The sequence below is a fragment of the Papaver somniferum genome, chromosome 7, assembly GCF_003573695.1.
Source record: "Papaver somniferum cultivar HN1 chromosome 7, ASM357369v1, whole genome shotgun sequence".
Lineage (NCBI taxonomy): Eukaryota > Viridiplantae > Streptophyta > Magnoliopsida > Ranunculales > Papaveraceae > Papaver > Papaver somniferum.
Window position 1 is genome coordinate 217,660,885 of NC_039364.1, and position 19,620 is coordinate 217,680,504.

Sequence of the window (19,620 nt, forward strand, 5' to 3'; positions counted from 1 at the left end):
TTTTAGTTTGTATTTATTTTTGTATTCATTTAATAAGGTTGTGGGGAAGAAGTAATCTATGAAGAAGTTTCAGGCAACAAGGAATTGGGGAAAGAGTTACAATTTTCAAGGTTCTACGAAGTTCGAGAGTTCATCATCAACAGTTGAAGACCGAAGACGAAGACGTTACGAGAGTGGTGCTACTTGTAGATCAGATGACAAGGTAAGTAAGCATTCTCATCCTCACATAGTGGTTGATTTCCTTTCGTAGAGATCACCAGAAAAAGAGGATTTCAAAATAAATACAAAAAGAAGTTTTCAAAATATATTTCGAAAGGTTTCTTCCCACTATTCAACTTGTGCGAGAGGTTTATCTTCATTCTTGCTTGCATACATGAGAACAATAAATTATGTATTTTTAGTGTTAATTTCATTTAGCTTTATTGGTGAGATAGAAATCAAGAAGAAATGCTTATTTGATTGCTCTCGAGGTTGAAATATTTTATATGATATTGGTTATTTCTCGCTCAACAATTAAGCATGAGAATTTGTTCTTTTGTACTTCTTATTATTATTAGTGTACAGGAAATTTATGTCATCATAGCCCTTCGATGCTTGAGACTTTAGAATAATTGGAAGTTGGAGCAGGGCTTGTGGGTATACCTCTTACAAGCCCTCACGAGACTATAAATCGTCCACTAGGGACACCTACGGGTTTAAAGGCATGTTACACATGCTAAGTGTAACCGTGTCCTCAATGAAAGCGGAGTTGTATTTTAGTTTATGTTAGTTTAGGTAAATAGTTGGCTCGAGGACCAGCAAAAACCAAGTGTGGGGAAATTTGATAAGTGCATATTTTACATATATTTGGTGTCAATTCCATGCAAGTAATTGCCATTTTATTGCAAATTATTATATATTGCGTTTTTCTTTTTTATTTATGTTTTAATTAGGTGAATCATCCAAAAGAAGTGAAAAGAGTTCTAGAAGTGCCAATAGGACAAAGCGCGACAAATAATGGAGGACCCAAGATCAAATTGTGCGAAAGAGTTGTAACAAAGTGGAGAAAAGAACAAGTTCAAAAATTCTCGGAGGATCTGGTATCCGAGAAATGGGTTATTTAATTGTTGGTGCCCAACAAATGTCCATCACATAGATTGGGCACCCAACATTTCAAATATTAATAGTACCTCGACTAACCGTTGATTGTTAAATTCCGACATTGACCTAATTATTTTTAGTTTCTATAATTTTTATTTTTAAGAAATTCGATTTTAAAAAGCTTAATTCATTCTCCACCAGATTGTCACCTGTTTTATCTCCTCTGTCACACTATCCTCACCCTCCTCCTCTCTCTCTCTTCTCAATATCATTCTCTGAAACCTCCCCGGATACTCGAAGGTGGTACCTGATTGGTACCAGAAGAAATATCAAAATATCATTCCACAATGCATACCTCAAATCTAATTATTTTGAGGCAAAGGGAAAAAACCCTACAAACCCAATTATTTAACAAACAATATGAATCAAATGGAAAAAAGAACCCATTAAGTAGGCCATTACCAAGTAATGATGGAGAAGCAGGAAAATGATCAAGTGGATATTTAGAAACCTAATTGTAACCGGAAAGGCGAAAACTGATCAAAAGGAAGTACGCCAACCGTACTTTCGATTCACAACACCAGGAATAAAAGATGAAGAATAACAATGTAATCGAGGTAAAGTTGTTGTATTTTAATGAATGAAAGGGTTTGACTGAATTATTTTCGTTGTGAGAAATTGGGGATTTAGGGTTCTGTAAATGGAGGGAGAAACCACCGGATTGAAATTGAATTTCTACACCTCATTTGTTTTGAAAACTATTCAATTAAATCATTATCTCGTACATATCAATTTGCATATGTGCAACCAAGGGAAGTTGGTGTCGGCAGTGGTATGTGGATCGGTGTAGGAAGATGGTGATTGGGCATGGGTGAATGAAATACCATTATAGAAGAGGAAGAAGATAAGGGTCAAGGTTACATTTGTAATGTCACATTTTCTTTTCTAATAAAAAATTATGAAAAATACAAATTTGTTAGGTCAAAGTCTAACTCGACGGTAAACAGTTGATTTAGGTCCCAACCCTCAATATTTAAAATGTTGGATACCAAATCTATGTGTTGGACATTTGTTGGGTACCAACCGTTAAATAGATCTCGAGAAATTCACATTTCTAAACCAAGGTAGTGAAGGTGTAAACTCAAATTCAGAATATCAGAAATTTATCAATGGGATAATGACCGAGAAAACCATGATTTCTCGTTCACCAATGTGAACAAGAAACAAAAATCCAGAAACTTTATTTTTTTGATCGATGGATAAGTATGCAAAATTCCAGAAATCTCAACCACTCTGGTGCCCGAGAAAGCTACAAGGGCTAGAACATTTGGACGGTTTTTTATGTTATTTTCGAGTTTGAACGAGTTTTGGAAATCTAATATGACCGAGATTTGGGCACAGATGCTTCTACAACTTGGAGATAATTTAAGGAACACTTTAAGTTATCTTTTTTTTAATCAAGTTTTGATATCTCATATTACACTTTTATTTTACATTTAATATTTTAGGGTTTACCCCCTTAAGGAAAACTGGAAAATCGTGTAATCATGAGTAGCTAAGTTTTATTAATTAGGATGAAATCTATGTTGTGGGTAGGACTGAACATGGTTTCGGTTTTCCGCTGGAACCGGACCAAACCAGACCAATTAGGAAGAAGCCAAACCGAACCATTTACTAATGGATTGGTTACGGTGTAGAAAGTGGAAAACCGATAGTGTTGGTTTTGGTTTGGTTTGACCTCTAAAACCGAACCAAAAACCATTGGAAAACTGATTAATTTTTGAACTTAGTTTCTATCGTTGATTTACAAGTATTAGATTCTACCCATTGATTTAGAGGATAAATAGAAATCCTAAATCTAATATTTCATTATGATACTCTCCCTCTTTCTCTTTCTCCTTCTCTCAGTCGCCTCCCTTCTCCACCCCCAACTACAGCCGTTGCTACTCGACTTTTTTCTTCCCGTCTTCCTTCTTTTTTATTTGTCAATAACTAAATTAAGATATATTATATATCTTCTTTTGATCTCTAGAATTAGAGTAAGCTTTAACTATTCTTCATATTTTTTATTTTTTTTTGTCTGTAAATTTGTGTAAACCAGTACTATCGGCAACTACGATTTTTTTATCTGTAAATTTGTGTTTTTTTTTTTTTGGTTTTACATAATTATTGGTTAACCAAAAACCACTGGGACAAACCGAAACCAACTGGAACCATTTGGAAACCGAACCAATGGTTAATGGATTGGTTTGGTTTAGATTTTTAGAAACCAATAGTATTGGTTTCGGTTTTGGTTTGGATAGAAACCGAACCAAAACCGACCATGAACAGTCCTAGTTGTGGGCATGAAGATTAATTATTATACAAGTTTATTTGAAGTTTTAATAATATTATCGGTAGTTTTCACTATATCTAGGTGTTAGAGCACTGCTCGGCCAAGCTTGTTTGTCAAGTTTGGTTTTCAAAACTATAAGTCTTGATTTCTAGTCTACTTATAGCTATGTCTCATATTATGATAGAATGTATAGTTGAGCTTTAGACTGCACGACGTTCATCGATTAAAGACAAAAAACTACTAAGGGGAGCTTGTGGAACTTCATCAACAAAAGGTATGTGGAGACTTGAACTCATCTATCACTCAGAAGTCTATTTCTATTCCATCTCCTATTGGGACAAAAGTCGTATAACTATATAGACTTTACTTTATACACATTTGATATTTCAAGCTGAGTTTAACTCGCTTACATATTTATCGAAATCTGTTGGTAATCTTTGGCTTTAACCAAGTTCATCTTTTATTTTTGACAAAAGTCAAAAGATGATCTTGTGAAAATCGCATGGTAACATCTTACATGATTTGTGTGAGACAGTCATTTGATGTAGACTCAGAATGCTTCGTATTGATCATTTGATCACTTGAAAATTGCTTTGAAGCTAATAGTTTGTGTGAGACAGCTATTCTCGTCTTATAAGAATGTTTCAATGATTGAAATGAGAGTTTAGAACAATTAACCTTTGATTGGATATAGCACAGTATGCGTACTTGTATGCTAACTGGTGCAAGTGTATTCAAGTCCGGGAATTTAGTATGTATACATGTATGCGTACTAATTCAACAGTTGAAGTCCGGGAACTATAGTACGCATACCCGTAAGCGTACTGATTCAACTGAGTTCAGTCGTGAATGACAGTATGCGTACCCGTTTGCACACTGGCGAAACAAAACCAAGTTCGGGAACTTAGGTATGCGGGTACCGTTTTGCATACCTGAGTGGGTTAAGTTATAAAATCAGTTACGTATGTTTACATACTCATGAACAAATACATTTATTTAATAAGGAGTGCAATCTTTGCAAACCGTGGCTATAATGTTCATGAATTGATTCGAGTGAATCAAAACCGACTTTGCTTCAATTGTGTCTTGTAAACTTCTATGAGAATATAAACAATTGATCAACTTTGTAACTAGTTTCATTTGAGTCATTTGAACTAGTTGTGATTAAGTTGAACAAGGTTGATATGAAAGTGTTCATACGGCTAACTTCAGTTCACTATTGTTGAGTCAACCATATGTACACGTTTAGGTACGGTTACCCATATCTAAATGAAGGCACATTTCATTTGTGTGTCACAAGATAAGACAATCTAACGGTTGAAAGACATTGGCTTGAATCTAATCAGGTTTTCATCTATCGGTGAATATTGAATGCTTTGTTACCAAGGTAGCATTGATTGCAAACCCTGATTTGAAGACTATATAAGGGAGAACTCTAGTAACTGGGAAACCTAATCCCCACACCTCCAGTGTGATACTAGTTGCGACTAGAGTCGATTCTCCTTTAACCTAGGTTTTTCCTAAAACCATTATAGGTTAACGACTTAAAGACTTCATTGGGATTCTGAAGCCAGACCCAACTATTTTCTCTGTAGTTGTGTGTTCCGATCTTACTTTGTTCTATCATATTGAGTACTATCTTCTTTAATATTTGCTCGAGATTTAATCTCCGATAGGTAAGATAAAAAGTAATCACAAAGCTCCTCGTCTCATTCTTTATGATTCCACGATATCTTGTTCCGCTACCATATGGTTAAGATTACTGTGAGGTGATTGATATTACTAGGTTGTTCTTCGGGAATATAAGTCATGTGTATCAATTGGTTCCTGTTCACCTTGATTTATCAAAAGACTGAAAAAAACTTGTAGGTATTTCTGTGGGAGAGAGATTTATGTATTCAATAGACTTTTCTGTGTGAGACAGATTTGTTTATCAAGTCTTCGGATTTGGGTCGTAGCAACTCTTAGTTGTGGATGAGATCAGCTAAGGGAATCAAGTGCGTAGAATCCTGCTGGGATTCAGAGGCGTAAGGAACGCGACTGTACCTTAATCAGTGTGAGATTGGTTAGGGCTCAACTACATTCCAATCCGAAGTTAACTTGTAGTAGGATAGAGTCTGTAGCGGCTTAATACAGTGTGGTGTTCAAATCTGGACTAGGTCACGGGGTTTTTCTGCATTTTCGGTTTCCTCGTTAACAAAATTTCTGGTGTTTCTGTTATTTTTTTTCCGCATTATATTTTATATATAATTGAAATATCACAGGTTGTGCATAGTTCAATCAATTGGTGAATCCATCCTTTGATTGTTGATTGAAATTGATTGACGCTTGGATATCAGTCTTTGGTACCATCCAAGTTATTTCTCATATTAATCCGGCTCACATATTTCTATCTTTTCGATTGCAGATTGATTTGAGAAATTGAGATATAACTCTTGGATATATTTTACTTGATTGAGTCTAACTGTCTAGTTGATTCTCTTGGAATTATATTGAAGCTAGTCCATACAGATTGCCTAAACGAAATATTGGGAGTGGTTGTTAGACCCCCACCTTTTCACTAGAATTTATGATTCATTTCTAAATTGTACAAGTGTGCAATTAAATCAATATTTTAATCATTATAATGCTAGTAGAAATTGGGTGATAAGTATAATATTCAAAACAACTCTCCATACAAGCAGAAATCGCGAGACCTTGCAGAGGACAACTATGAATCAATTATGAGAGAAGACAACACTACTAAGTAGGGCCTTGCGCTAAGAAGATCAACATAAATTCACAAACCCAAAAATGATTAGGTTACACTTTGAGTGCGCTACTACTTGGTCAGGTGGCTCATTTGGATATAATCTATTGTTCGAGCGCTTTGGCATTCAGTGATACAAGGAGCTTTGGAGATAACACTGAGCTAGCTGTTATCCTACGGTTGGTGATAAAAAAAAATTACGAAAGGTAAACGGGTATACTGTGCGAGTCAATGTTTGGTAATGGCGAACGATTCCTAGTCATCTTATTGTTTATTATTCTTTTTAGTTAATTCGACCAATCCCCCTGGTCGTTTCACTTATTCTATTTTTTCAATCTAAATAACATATCAATTACACAGCTCTCTAGAGCGATCCCACTATTACTATATTACTAGTCAATCAGTGGGAAATATCTTGAGTAAATTGCTGCACTTATGACATGCATCACACTGCGAGCAGCTTAACAAGCATTTGCCTGGGCCAGATAAATGCAACACACAAATATTGAAATTATGACGACCCTAAAATCCTTCAAACATCTTTATTAGGACGCAGTTCAAGAAAGATTTTCTAATGTTACCATGCAAGTTACCGAGGTAGTACACTTGCTTTAGTTGGCAAAAATTTAGCTATCTCCCAACTGGTCAGCTGGCTTGGCCAGATTTAGTACCTTATATAGTAATTTTTGTAATGTGAATTTTGTAGTCATGATGTCGCTAGGAAGAGCACTACGGGAAAAACTATGTAATCCCCTCAGGCTCTTCTGGCCTGTTTTCGTATTAGAAATAAAATAGGAAGAAAGCAAACAACTCTATTTACTAGCTTGAGTCGCTCGTCAGTAATAGTATTCTATTTTCACTAACACCCTTTATACATTCTGTCTACGTGTTTTAGTGTTTTCTTATCGGTCAGGCATAAGCGTGTATTGTCACAGGCTGCTAGGTTGCCCTCTTCTCTCTCTTTATTTTTGTAATGGAGGTGTCGTTATCGATTTCGACAACAGATTTATTTCTTTCAATACAACTGTGCTAGCTAGCACTAATTCAAAAACCGCTTTGGAGACTCTGCGCTTTAGTGCAAGTCTTACTCTGGAATCCAATCTATTCCAAGTTCGGAAAAAGTGAGGAATTAGAAGTCTAATGGCTTCCAAGTTGGCGTCATCCACACTTTTTCCAAGGCATGTTCCAATATTTCATGGAAGGTTACTTTGAAATCCGAAAAGGTGGCAACCCGGATCGCGTTAAGCACAATTCCGAATTGCGTTCAATCTTGTAGTTGGTTTTACTTTTAGATTTAATGGTTTCTTTTAGACCGTCGGTTTTGTGGGCCAACATAATCGCGTTTAATGTAATTCCTAATCGCATTTTGGAATCTATTTTACCTTCCACCATTTTGAAATCTATTTTACCTTCCACCATTGAATTTGAACTTCCATGATCAAATTCAAGTGCTTAGGTGTTATAGAATCCGGAAGATGGAATTTTTTCACCATAAAACTTGTTCTTACCAAACTAAAACTGCCAGGGAGAGAGTGCTCCGGAACAAGAGCTTTTGATGGATTTAATCTATTTTACAATTTTATTAACACAAAGATCTCAGGGAGAAAAGACAAAACAGCTCTATATTTTAAAGTATGAAATAATGCTGTGATTTTAAGTAGACAAATGTGAAACTTTACTCAATCATCATTTCATATATTATACAAACACTGTTCTCGAGTCTGTAAATCAGGCTGAAATCTCATTTCCTCTACAATTTCGTTCAACATTTCACATACGCTTGTCATTTGAGGATGAGTTTTATCATGGGCAATAAACTTATGAAGAACTCCACCAACTTCGACAGAGCTGCACCCAGGTGATTTCTTAACTCCTCTTTTCTCCATTGTTGCTCTCATTTCCCTAGCTTCTTTCCATCTTCCACCAACTGCGTAAACATTTGACAATCCAACATACCTTCCATCGTGATTGGGTTCTAATTGTACAAGCATTCTCCCCACGATTTCTCCAATATCTAATCTTCCATAATTACTACAGCCATTGAGTAATGCACCCAACATTGACGCACTTGGTTCGACTGGCAGTTCGTTTAAAAATTTGAATGCTTCATCTATATGACCTGCACGACTTAAAACATCCACCATACATGCATAATGCTCGAGCATTGGCATCATCCCATGTGCGGTTATGGATTTGAAAAATTGCGAAGCTTCTTCAACTAATCCTCCATGGGCACAAGCACTCAATAAATTCAAGTAAGTAATTTCATCCGGGATTACATGCTTTAGTGTTTGCATTCTTTTAAACAATTCTAGAGATTCTTCAACATAACCATGATTTGCAAGCCCCCCAATCATTGAATTCCATAACAGAACATCGGTTCGACAAGCAGGAACCTCATGAAACACAGCAAAAGCGTCCTCTATCGCCCCACATTTTGCATACATATCTATAATAGAAGTTTGTAACACAAGAGTTAAAGGCAACTTGTTTTCTTTCACGTAATTATGCATCATTTTCCCTTTCTCTAGCGCGCCGAGATGTGCACAAGCACACAAGACACTCACCATGGTAACCTCATTTGCCCTCAGTCCTTCAGATCTCATCCTCTCGAAAATTTCTAAGGCTTCGTTATGATTACCACTCTTCACATACCCATCTATCAACGAGCTCCAGGTAATAACATCTTTCTCCGGCATTGCTTCAAATATCTGACGAGCAGAAACCAAGTCACGGCACTTAGCATAACCATCAACCATTGAATTCCAAGAAACAGAATTTTTGTAAGGCATTTCGTCAAACAGCTTACGAGCTGAAACTATATCGCCTCGAGAAGAATACATATGAATCAAAGAATTCTGAATGAACTTATCTAATTCGAACCCAGTTTTACCAACTAAACTATGAACCGATAACCCAACTCGAATCGACGATAATCTAGAACAAGCTTTAGCTAGAAAAGGGAAAGTGAAATGATCTGCAGATATCCCAATTCTTGACATTTCATTGTATATAGAGATACAACGATTCGGGTTCTTACTCTTTGAGTAACCTCTTATAATTGTATTCCAACTAAATATACTAGGATTTATGAGTTGGCGAAAGACTTTGTATGAGTACTCGATATCGCCGAATTCAGATATTGCTGTAGCAGAAAGAATTTTAGAAGAGAATAACTCATCATCTGTGAGACCAAAAGAGATTATTAAAGCATGAATTTGCTTTAATTGTATCATTGATTTGCATTGATCAAATGCTGATATTAAAGAACTTCGTAGTTCATTCGGGTTACTTCTAGCAGAAACTGACGAAAGTTTTAACATTTACAAGTTGCGAATATAACAGTAGAGCAAATCTCTGTTTCCGAGTTCCTAACGCTCAGTTTTTACTGTAACGGTTTCGAGCTTGTGATATGAGACGAAGGAACAACTCTTTAGGAGACGTCGGAATTGATTTTACGAGGCCCGTTAATGTGGGTAGTGGGCACGGTATCCAACATATTACCCTGCCTGCGCATCTTACTCTAGCTTTGTCTAAGACTAAGGGACTTCTTTAGTACCATGCTTAGCCTCTCAGACCTGCTCTCACTAAATATCATCCAAACGTTGTGATGATTAAGAGACATTCAACAAATGAAATGTTGACGAAACATTGTGACTCTTCAAACTGATTTGAAACATTGTGATGATTCAAAGCTTGCTCTTCAAACTGATTGATGAATTGACACATGCATATCCATCCATCTATATATACCCTAGAAACATAACTTTTTCCGTTTCAATAAACTTGTTTTAGGCAGTAGTCTCACGCTTTGTTTAGCAGTAACTACTCTCACGTAAAGAATTTCGTTCGAACCCGTTTTGTTCGCAGTAGGCTCAGGCTCAGGCTCTGTCAGCGATATTTTAAAGTCAAGAAAATAAAAATGGATTCCGAAAATAAGTTACTAGAAACCATGCGCGACATCAAAAGGATATTTCAACTCTATCAAGATCAAAACTCAAGCAATTCTCCAACAGTAAGTAAAGAATCCTTATATATTTCTTAATCCTACTACTCTTCTGGTTTCAAGATATTTTCTTTTTCTTGCACTGGAAATCAAAGATTTTCACGCTATCAGTACCCTATTTCGTTCTAATTCTTCTTGAACCTTATTATTCTGATTTTATTCCTGTAACCCTTTTTTTTTGTGTGTTTCTGTTTGTATTCCAGTTAGATGAGGATAGACATATGTTTAAAAGGGTGATAAACAATCTCACGAAGCATGCTATTCAGACTCAAGTGAAGGTATACATTCAACATTTCATCCAACTTTTCTTATTTCTGATTTTATATTCAAAGATGTTATTCATGATAAAATATCTGAATTTCTAATCTAATTGCTTTAAACGGTTTGGAATTTTGCTGATTTTTTTCTTCTTCTGGTGATCAAACAGATATGAGGAGAATTTTTTTAAATCTCCTCCTAAAAAGTGTCCCAACTGCGGCAAAATGAAGAAAGCCGGAAGGCAGGTGGTTATTGCAATGGATGCAGTGCGAAGGTTCGCATATTTTGGGAAGCATCCTCATCAACCTTCATCAGTACAATTGGTTGATGGCTCAGTGAAGGATGTTGGAGGTTTAAAACTCAAACTGGCCGTTTTCTCATCTGAATAAGTCCATGGATTAGTCATTCCATTGAACGGGTCTGTAGGCTTAATCTACAAGTAGTGAGTTTGTTTTCTTAGTGGGCGTATTGGCTCCTAATTAGTAGGACACGTACTGAAGTTTCTGTTTTAGTTTTTTAGCTATAAATAGTCCTGTAAGTTGCTTTCAAGTTTATCGAAATATAGCAATCTTTTCTCCAGTTTATTTCATAGTCTTGTTCAATCTTTACTTTGTGTTCTGCAAATTAGGAATTAGTGTTTTAATTCCTGCATTTGGTAACTCAGAGCTTTGTGCTCGATCCTAGTTTCCGCTGTTTTTAGTCTTGCAGTTTAGGTGTTTGAAGAAAAGTTACAATGAAAGAATCAGTTCAGCCTCACGTTCCGCAGTTTAGTGGGAAGAATTATGATCGGTGGAGTATCCAGATGAAAGTTTTATTTGGTTTTCAGGAGCTTACCGAGGTGGTGGAGGCTGGATTCTTCGATGTAAATGATCCGGTAGTTGGTGCAGCTCTTCCTCAAGCCCAGAGGGATGAATTGAGAGAGAACAGAAGGAAGGACAAGAAAGCTTTGTACTTCATACACCAAGCCCTTGATGATGCAGTCTTTGAAAAGATTTCTGAAGCTAAAACATCTAAGCAAGCATGGGAGATATTTTTGTCGAGTTCAAAGTATTGTGAATCAGTTAAGGGATAATGGTGAAGTGTTAGCTGATTCTCGTGTTGTTGAGAAGATTATGCGATCGCTAACGGAACCTTTTGACTATGTTGTTGCTGCAATCGAAGAAGGCAAAGATATGTCTTCTATTACCATTGATGGGTTGGAAGGTTCTTTATGTGCTTATGAATTCAGGATGAAACAACGAAGGCCGAGTTCCTTGGAACATGCTTTACAAAGCAAAGTCGTCATCACTGAGAAGGGAAGCTCCAGCAATGCCAACTCCTCAAGTCCAGGCAAAGGCACATCTCCGCGCAAGAAAGATAAGTCCACTGTTCAATGTTATCGCTGTAAACTCAATGGACATTATCGATCTGAATGTAGAATGAAGTTGCCAAAGAAAAATGCTGAGCATGCTAACTATGTGGAGTTAGAAGAAGAGGAGCGTTTATTCTTCACTTGTAGCGGTGATGATGATGAAGAACATCGCAACAATTGGTACCTGACACAGGTTGCACAAACCATATGTGTGGTAACAAGGAGCTATTTCTGAACTTGGATGAATCGATTAGAGGGATGGTGAACTTTGGAAACAAATCTAAGGTTCCCATAATGGGCAAAGGTAAAGTGTTGCTTAAACTGCCCTCTTTTCATTTTATCTGTGAAGTATTCTATGTTCCTAGTTTAAACTGGAATTTGTTAAGCATGGGTCAACTCTCTGTTACTGGTTTCCGTTTCATTATTGAGAAAGGTGTTTGTACCATTGAAACACAAGAAGATGAGATAGTCGGAACCATCAAGATGACTGACAAGCGATTATTTCGTTTGTCGCTTGAATCATCTTCTATCTGTTCTTTAAGTGCTATTCCTATGGATGATAACTGGTTATGGCATTTTCGGTATGGTCACTTGAATTTTAACAGTTTGAAATTGTTGTCAAAGAAGAATATGGTTACAGGCCTGCCTTTGTTAGATGGTGTTGGTCGATTATGTGAAGGTTGTGTTCGAGGAAAGCAACACAGAGATTCTTTTCCAGATGGGAAGTCACAGAGAGCACACCAACAACTGCAGCTAGTACACACAGATATTTGTGGCCCGATGCAAACCATTTCACATGGAGGTAGTCGGTATTTTCTCACTTTCACTGATGATTACAGTAGAAAAACATGGGTTTATCTTTTGAAACAAAAATCTGAAGCTTTTGATAAGTTTAAGGAATTCAAAGCATATGTGGAGAACCAAAGTGGTCATCGTCTGAAAGTACTTCGAAGCGATAGAGGAGGAGAGTATGTATCTAATGCTTTTTCTGAATTTTGCAAGACCCATGGCATTAAGCATCAGTTGACAGCAAGCTACACCCCTCAACAGAATGGAGTTTCCGAATGAAAAAATAGAACAATTGTTGAAATGGCTCGTAGCATGATTACTAACAAAAATTTGCCTAAAGTTTTTTGGGCAGAAGCTGTTTACTGTGCTGTTTACATCTTGAACAGGTGCCCCACAAAGAGTGTTCTTAACATGACTCCGGAAGAAGCATGGAGCGGTTATAAGCCAGATGTTACCTCTCTTCGTGTCTTTGGCTGTGTAGCATATGCCCATGTTCCAGATGAGAAGAGACAGAAGTTGGATGACAATAGAGAAAAATGTATTTTCCTTGGATATAGTGATCGCACAAAAGGATACAAGTTGTTCAATCCAACAACAAATGTTGTTATTATCAGCAGAGATGTTACTTTCAGTGAAGATGAGTGTTGGGATTGGACAAATTCAGAGAAGACGAAGTTTAGACTTGATCTTGATAATGACCCTCTCTCTACCGAAGACGACGAAACTGATGCTACATCTGTTCCAGATAAAGAACCTGTTTCTACAACACCACGTCGGAATCCAGCTCGTAGTCGTGTTCAGCCAGCACGTTTTCAAGACTACGTCGTAACAGCTAACAATGCTATTTTAGAAGAAGATGTTGTTAACTTTGCTTTGTTTGCAGATTGTGATCCTCTCACTTTCGAGGAAGCATCACAAGATGATGGGTGGGTGCAAGCTATGGATGTTGAAATTCAAGCCATAGAGAAGAACAATACATGGCAGCTGACTTCCCTTCCTAAATGCAAGAAATCTATCGGCGTCAAATGGGTGTACAAGACCAAGTATAATAAAGACAGTCAGGTTGAAAAATTGAAGGCGCGACTGGTTGTTAAAGGGTACAAACAGAAACCAGGAGTTGATTATGACGAAGTCTTTGCACCTGTTGCTAGGATGGACACTATACGCATGGTGATTGCTATTGCTGCCCAAAATCAGTGGTCAATCTATCAAATGGATGACAAATCGGCATTTCTAAACGGAGTTCTGGAAAAAGAAGTGTTTGTAGATCAACCAACTGGTTATATCAAGGAAGGTCATGAAGATAAAGTTTTAAAATTAAACAAAGCTTTATACGGACTCAAGCAAGCACCACGGGCGTGGTACACCCGTATAGATTCATATTTCATAGAGCATGGTTTTCTTAAATGCCCTTATGAACATACATTATATGTCAAGTCAGATGTACATGGTCGTATGCTTGTTGTGTGTTTGTATGTGGATGATATTTACAGGAAATGTTTCTCGTATGCTTCAGGAGTTTAAGAAGGAGATGACTAAACATTTTGAGATGACTGATATGGGACTCATGTCTTACTTCCTCGGTCTTGAAGTCATGCAGACAACTGAAGGTATCTTCATTTCCCAAAAGAAGTTTGCTGGAGATATTTTGAGGCGATTCAAGATGGAATTTTGTAATCCCATCAAGACACCAGTTGAAGCAAGGTCACATTTGAGTAAAGCTGGAAATGGAGAGCTTGTCAATGCCTCTACTTATCGGAGTTTAGTTGGGAGTCTTCGTTATCTTACCAATACACGGCCTGATATAGTATTTGGAGTGGGTTTCATCAGCCGTTTTATGGAGACACCAAGTCAGGATCACTTACAAGCTGCCAAACGCATTTTGCGGTATGTCAAAGGTACTCAAAGTCATGGTTTATTTTATACTTCAGCTAAAACCTGCAATCTGGTGGGATATAGTGATAGTGATTGGGCAGGAGATGTGGAAGATAGGAAGAGCACCTCTGGTTTTGTGTTTCATATGGGTTCTAGTGTTGTGTCTTGGTCGTCGAAGAAGCAACAGGTTGTCGCTCTTTCAACTACAGAAGCTGAATACATGGCTGCAGCTTCAAGTGCTTCTCAAGCAGTCAGTCTGGTTGCGTCGATTACTTGCTGAGTTACACCAAGAACAGAATTTTCCAACAACGATTTACTGCGATAACAGGTCAGCTATTGCTCTCACAAGAAATCCTGGTTTTCATGGTAGAAGTAAACATATTGATATCAAGTTTCATTATATCCGAGATCTTGTAACGGAAGGTGAAATACTGTTAGACTTTTGTAAATCCGAAGTTCAGATAGCAGACATCTTCACGAAGCCTTTGGGTGTTGAAGTGTTTTACATTATGAAGGAGAAGTTGGGAGTTTGCAGTATTGAGGAAGTTTGAGTTTTAGGGGGCTGTTGGAGTTTTAAAACTCAAACTGGCCGTTTTCTCATCTGAATAAGTCCATGGATTAGTCATTCCATTGAACGGGTCTGTAGGCTTAATCTACAAGTAGTGAGTTTGTTTTCTTAGTGGGCGTATTGGCTCCTAATTAGTAGGACACGTACTGAAGTTTCTGTTTTAGTTTTTTAGCTATAAATAGTCCTGTAAGTTGCTTTCAAGTTCATCGAAATATAGCAATCTTTTCTCCAGTTTATTTCATAGTCTTGTTCAATCTTTACTTTGTGTTCTGCAAATTAGGAATTAGTGTTTTAATTCCTGCAAAGGATGGGCATTCCGGCATCCAACAGAAGACTGTAGCAATTATTCCGAAATTTCAATCAGGTCAGGAGACGGTGGATGCACTTGAGAGACAATCAAACTGGCAAGATATTCGATATGCGCAGGAAAGATCGAGTCCAAGAATTATGAAGAAAAATGAGACTCGGCAGAGAATATCTTCCCCAAAGAAGAAAAATGTTGGTCCATCCCGGCAGAGATACAGTAATTCTTATGAAGATTCATACTGGCGCCAACGTTGATGCAATTCGACGAGGATGTTGTGTCGACATTTTCCGATTCCTCGAGTTGCTCTGAAAGTAGAAGCCGGTCAAGGTCTATTTCACCTGCAAGGTCTGCAACTTCCTCAACTGGTTCGATTTCTCCCAGTAGATATCAAAGAACTTCGTCGTGGGAGTCAACGTATTCTGCTTCGTCATCTGGTTCCATTGTTCTAAATACAAGCTACAACGAGTATTATAGCGGCAACGAGAGGGAACCACGATCACGAGGCAGAAAGATGGATCACTCTCGCCGTTCTAGGTCCATATCAAGGAGTCGGTCGCCGCCGGAGGATTACTCATGTAGTTCAAGTAGGTCCACGTCGCGTAGTAGATCACCAGATGAGGTCTACTCACATAGGAGGAGGCGTGATTCTAACGTTCATCCATCAAATCATTCCACTGACAAGGTGGGATGGTTTAGACGAATCAAGAACAAGCTTGGGTTCCATCATCAGAATGACCACCACCATCATCCCGGCCGTCATAATACTGGTGTTTCATCACCCAAGGAGGATGAAACTGTCCACGCTCATCATCGCTCCATTGCGAATCCTGCAAGTAATGGTAAACTCCATCGCAAAAGCAATGACCAGATGGTAAGAAAGAACCAGAGAAGAACACAGGTTAGGAAGGAGCCCAAACAACATGGACATATCTCAGAAAGCTCTTTGGAGGTGTAGTTGGTCACTTCCGGGGCTCGAATAAATCTAAGCCGTCAACAGCTGGTAAAAGACGGTTAGAAAGAGCAGTAACATGTAAGAGAAATGTTGTTGTCAAGTATCCCAAGTCCAAGGGGTACAAAAATAATAGTAGGGGGAAAAAACTTGTGCAAGTACACAGGAAATAACGCAACAACACCTGTATTAAACCTGGGTTCTGTATTTGAATGTTCAATTTTAGTGTCTGTAAGTACATCATTTGTGGTTAGTATTTGGTACATTATGAGATGAATTACTTCGTATATCTGATCCTTAACTGATACTATTTCATGTCTCTGGTACTATCAACTCATCGAAGAACCATGCAACTGCTGGTTAGGATTGATCAAATAAAAACTTATCTGCATCAACTAAAAACTTATCCGCATCTTAAATGTCTATCTAGCTTGATGAGAAGTTCATCTTTATGCAGAACCTTTCATGACTTTGTTTCTGTTATGTGCGACTTCTTGCAGGTTCAAGTTTCAGCCTGGGTGTCTTTAGTGTGTATTTATGTACTGACATCATGTTTGCTTCTAGGCTTGCAAGTGGTCCTGGATCCGTTAAGCAAGTGGTCACTCGGAGCATTTTACCTGCAAAGGCAAGGATATAAATTTTTATAAATGCAGTCATGCATGCGACCAAACCTCATGTTTCTCACCCTTTTGTTGCCTAAAACTTGGAAAGTTGGAGTAGTATGTGGTTCTCTTGGGAACAAATTAAGGTTTGATTTGCCTAGTTTCTGCAAGCAGTGTACACCAAGTACACTCATTGGAAAAGAATTAAATCCCTTGACGACACAAGTTCAAGGTAAACCTGTACCCATTTATATAAACTGGAAAAGCAACCTACTATGTACAAACTTAATTTCTAATTCCTATCAGCTCTTGCATCAGGCTGCAGGCTGCACCACCACAGAAAAAGAAGAAGAAAAAAAAAAACAGGCTATCTAACCTTCTTTCCTTGCTCTAAATCAATGAACTAACTAAAAACTAACATCTACTTCTTCGTCATCATCAAGTCCATCAAAGAAAGGGTCACGCAGTAATTCTGAAGCAGAAGGTCTGGCTCTAGGTTTAGCGAGACATCTTTCGATGAATTCTTTCACCTCTGGGTGTTTCACTTTGTTCATAGCTTGAGGCCTTATTCCTGCAGTAAGCTTGAGGTAGGGTAATTCCAGTGTCACCAATTCTAACACACATAATCCATATGAGTAGATATCAACCATCTCTGTGTAATTCTCATCATATAATTCTGGTGCCATAAATTCTGGTGTTCCAAGTACTGAATGTGCTGAATGATTTTTTCCTACCATTGCCGCTAAACCCAAATCCCCTATCTTCACCTGATAGGATTCACAGATTTGCAAATTGTATTTTTAACCATGCCATAAAAAGAAATTACAACTGTAATTTCAAGGATTGTTAACAAAAGAAAAAGATGAGATTAAATTCTTTACCTGACCGACATTTCCATTAATGAAGATATTACTGCAATTGAGATCTCTGTGAATGATACAGGGTTCATGGGTATGGAGATATTCTAAACCTCTAAGAATCTGTCTACACCATTTCTTCAAAGCTTTGAGAGAAATATGGCGATGTTTCTTACGATATTCTCTCAGATTACCAGAAGTACAAATTTCTGTGATGAAATTCAACGTATTCTGTTTATCATCAGTCCAATGATTGTAAAAAGCAATTATATTATCATCTCTCAAAGACCGATGTAATCGAACTTCAGCAAAAAGCCGATCGATCATCATCTCATCACCACTGAAACTATTCAAGAAAACTTGATTCCAAGCAACTTCTATCCCTTCTTCTTGATCAAAAGCTCTGTACACCTTCTTTACTGCACCAGTACCTAATAGATCACAGTATCTCCCATATCTACCAGTTGGATCTAATTCAACGAACGGTTCTGAATCTTTATCATCATCGTTCGTTTGATCACACGCCATCTTCGAAAAATCAATCAAGATTTTTTTATTGAAGAAGATGATGAGATATTGTTTCTTATCTACAATTGCTAAAAAACCTAAACAAAAACTTTATAGTCAGACAACAAAACAATGAATCGAATACTAACAGAACAGAACAATGAATCGAAGGACTCGGAATTGAGAATCGCTGATAACAACTGAGTAAAAAACCAACATATATACTAGTACTTATTAAACAGGGATTGAAGAGGAACAATTACCGTGAAAGAGGAGGAAGTTGGAGATTGATGGGGATACGGATTAAGCTGCAACATCTTCCTTTTGCTTTTCGGTGATAACGAAGAAACTACAAAGAAGAGAGATATGTAAAGCGACGAAAAGAAATCTTCTGGAAGCAAACAAAAGAAACGTGGTCAAAACAAAAACAAATTGTTTATACTCAGTTGTTATCAGCTAATCCATCATCATATTTATCCATTATTACACTTTTTATTTACCCTAGACGTAGCTCCCTTGGGCTGACTCCACTTGCGAGAATTGGGCCCGACGAGTTTATGTAACTCAAATATGGCTGAATCAGATCTCGAATCAGACACCATAAAAAAAAAAAAAAAAAAAACAGAATCAAAATCCTATCCGGTCTGAGTTCCAAGTCAAATCTGAAAATATAAGTTTAGTAACCACTTAAGCTTTCCCTTCTTTATGACAATATACGGGGAGAGGACCAACATCAAAAACCTCCAAAGATACTTAGTACATTTATTTGACAATTCTCTGTCGACTTGTCATAGGTTTTGGGCATGTTAAGGACAATCGATTAAAGCAACCGGCAATCATCTGTATATGGGACATTTTATAAAGTACTCTTGTTTTGAAATGTACACTTCAAAAGTACCCCCGTCTTTTACAAATTTTCTAAAGTATCCCGTTTTATTTAAAAGGCAAATTCCATCCAGTTAAGTGCTAGGTGGCAGTTATCTTTCCAATTAAAAGTCCTATTTATCCTTGAACTACATCTCCTTGGTAGAGAGGATAAATGATTCGACGATCCTGAAAGAGGGTGTAACGATCCTGAACTAGGCTCGACGAACCTGAAAGTGGTGTAACGACCCTGAACCGGGCTCGACTAACCTGAAAAATATTGTAGAAGATTGATTCTCCACCAACCAAAAACCCCCAAGACACTTGGAAATGATGAACCCTTTCAGGGAGTGATGAAACGAACCTGAAAATGATGACACGATCCTGAACTGAACTCGACAAATTGGAAAAATGATGTAGAAGGTAAACATACTAACAAGTAAAGGATAAAGAAGTAAACTTTAAAGAAAGTAAACTAGTGTTAATTAACTAGGATGGAAAACTAAACATTTGGGGCACTTTA

The 19,620-nt window shown here is 37.4% G+C and overlaps 4 protein-coding genes across 6 annotated transcripts; 2 read left to right on the plus strand and 2 right to left on the minus strand.

The window, feature by feature from the left end:
* Nucleotides 1-7,770: 7,770 nt before the first annotated feature.
* Nucleotides 7,771-9,705, minus strand: LOC113293361 (pentatricopeptide repeat-containing protein At5g08305-like). Its single transcript, XM_026542017.1, has one exon. The coding sequence runs from the start codon at nucleotides 9,485-9,487 to the stop codon at nucleotides 7,856-7,858; it is 1,632 nt and encodes a 543-aa protein (XP_026397802.1). The 5' UTR covers nucleotides 9,488-9,705; the 3' UTR covers nucleotides 7,771-7,855.
* A 1,456-nt stretch (nucleotides 9,706-11,161) lies between these two features.
* LOC113295947 lies at nucleotides 11,162-12,014 on the plus strand. Its single transcript, XM_026544278.1, has 2 exons — nucleotides 11,162-11,407; nucleotides 11,490-12,014. The coding sequence occupies exons 1-2, from the start codon at nucleotides 11,162-11,164 to the stop codon at nucleotides 12,012-12,014; spliced, it is 771 nt and encodes a 256-aa protein (XP_026400063.1).
* A 2,085-nt stretch (nucleotides 12,015-14,099) lies between these two features.
* Nucleotides 14,100-15,572, plus strand: LOC113295948 (uncharacterized mitochondrial protein AtMg00810-like). Its single transcript, XM_026544279.1, has 2 exons — nucleotides 14,100-14,697; nucleotides 15,292-15,572. Exons 1-2 carry the CDS (start codon nucleotides 14,100-14,102, stop codon nucleotides 15,570-15,572), a joined length of 879 nt encoding a protein of 292 aa, XP_026400064.1.
* Nucleotides 15,573-16,456: 884 nt separating this feature from the next.
* LOC113299576 (probable serine/threonine-protein kinase WNK11) lies at nucleotides 16,457-18,643 on the minus strand. Of its 3 annotated transcripts, none has more exons than XR_003335121.1 (4): nucleotides 18,497-18,643; nucleotides 17,751-18,331; nucleotides 17,227-17,636; nucleotides 16,457-17,153 (listed from the first exon to the last, which is right to left on the minus strand). XR_003335121.1 is itself a non-coding variant. In XM_026548617.1 (4 exons), the coding sequence occupies exons 2-3, from the start codon at nucleotides 18,252-18,254 to the stop codon at nucleotides 17,277-17,279; spliced, it is 864 nt and encodes a 287-aa protein (XP_026404402.1). In that variant the 5' UTR covers nucleotides 18,255-18,331; nucleotides 18,497-18,643; the 3' UTR covers nucleotides 16,457-16,884; nucleotides 17,246-17,276. The 3 variants fall into 3 exon arrangements, 2 of the variants coding, with proteins under 2 accessions (XP_026404402.1, XP_026404401.1); XM_026548617.1 differs by having other exon boundaries at nucleotides 16,457-16,884; nucleotides 17,246-17,636; XM_026548616.1 differs by having other exon boundaries at nucleotides 17,060-17,636.
* Nucleotides 18,644-19,620: the final 977 nt, after the last annotated feature.

What these genes read in the sequence shown, in the direction of transcription:
- LOC113293361 (XM_026542017.1), bottom strand. Translation starts at nt 9,487, where the DNA reads ATGTTAAAACTTTCGTCAGTTTCTGCTAGAAGTAACCCGAATGAACTA.
- LOC113295947 (XM_026544278.1), top strand. Translation starts at nt 11,162, where the DNA reads ATGAAAGAATCAGTTCAGCCTCACGTTCCGCAGTTTAGTGGGAAGAAT. An exon ending in ACCAAGCCCTTGATGATGCA is followed by an intron (nt 11,408 to 11,489) that starts GTCTTTGAAAAG and finishes ATTGTGAATCAG; the next exon opens with TTAAGGGATAATGGTGAAGT.
- LOC113295948 (XM_026544279.1), top strand. Translation starts at nt 14,100, where the DNA reads ATGACTAAACATTTTGAGATGACTGATATGGGACTCATGTCTTACTTC. An exon ending in AAGTGCTTCTCAAGCAGTCA is followed by an intron (nt 14,698 to 15,291) that starts GTCTGGTTGCGT and finishes TCTGCAAATTAG; the next exon opens with GAATTAGTGTTTTAATTCCT.
- LOC113299576 (XM_026548617.1), bottom strand. Translation starts at nt 18,254, where the DNA reads ATGGCGTGTGATCAAACGAACGATGATGATAAAGATTCAGAACCGTTC. An exon ending in TTAATGGAAATGTCGGTCAG is followed by an intron (nt 17,637 to 17,750) that starts GTAAAGAATTTA and finishes GAATCCTATCAG; the next exon opens with GTGAAGATAGGGGATTTGGG.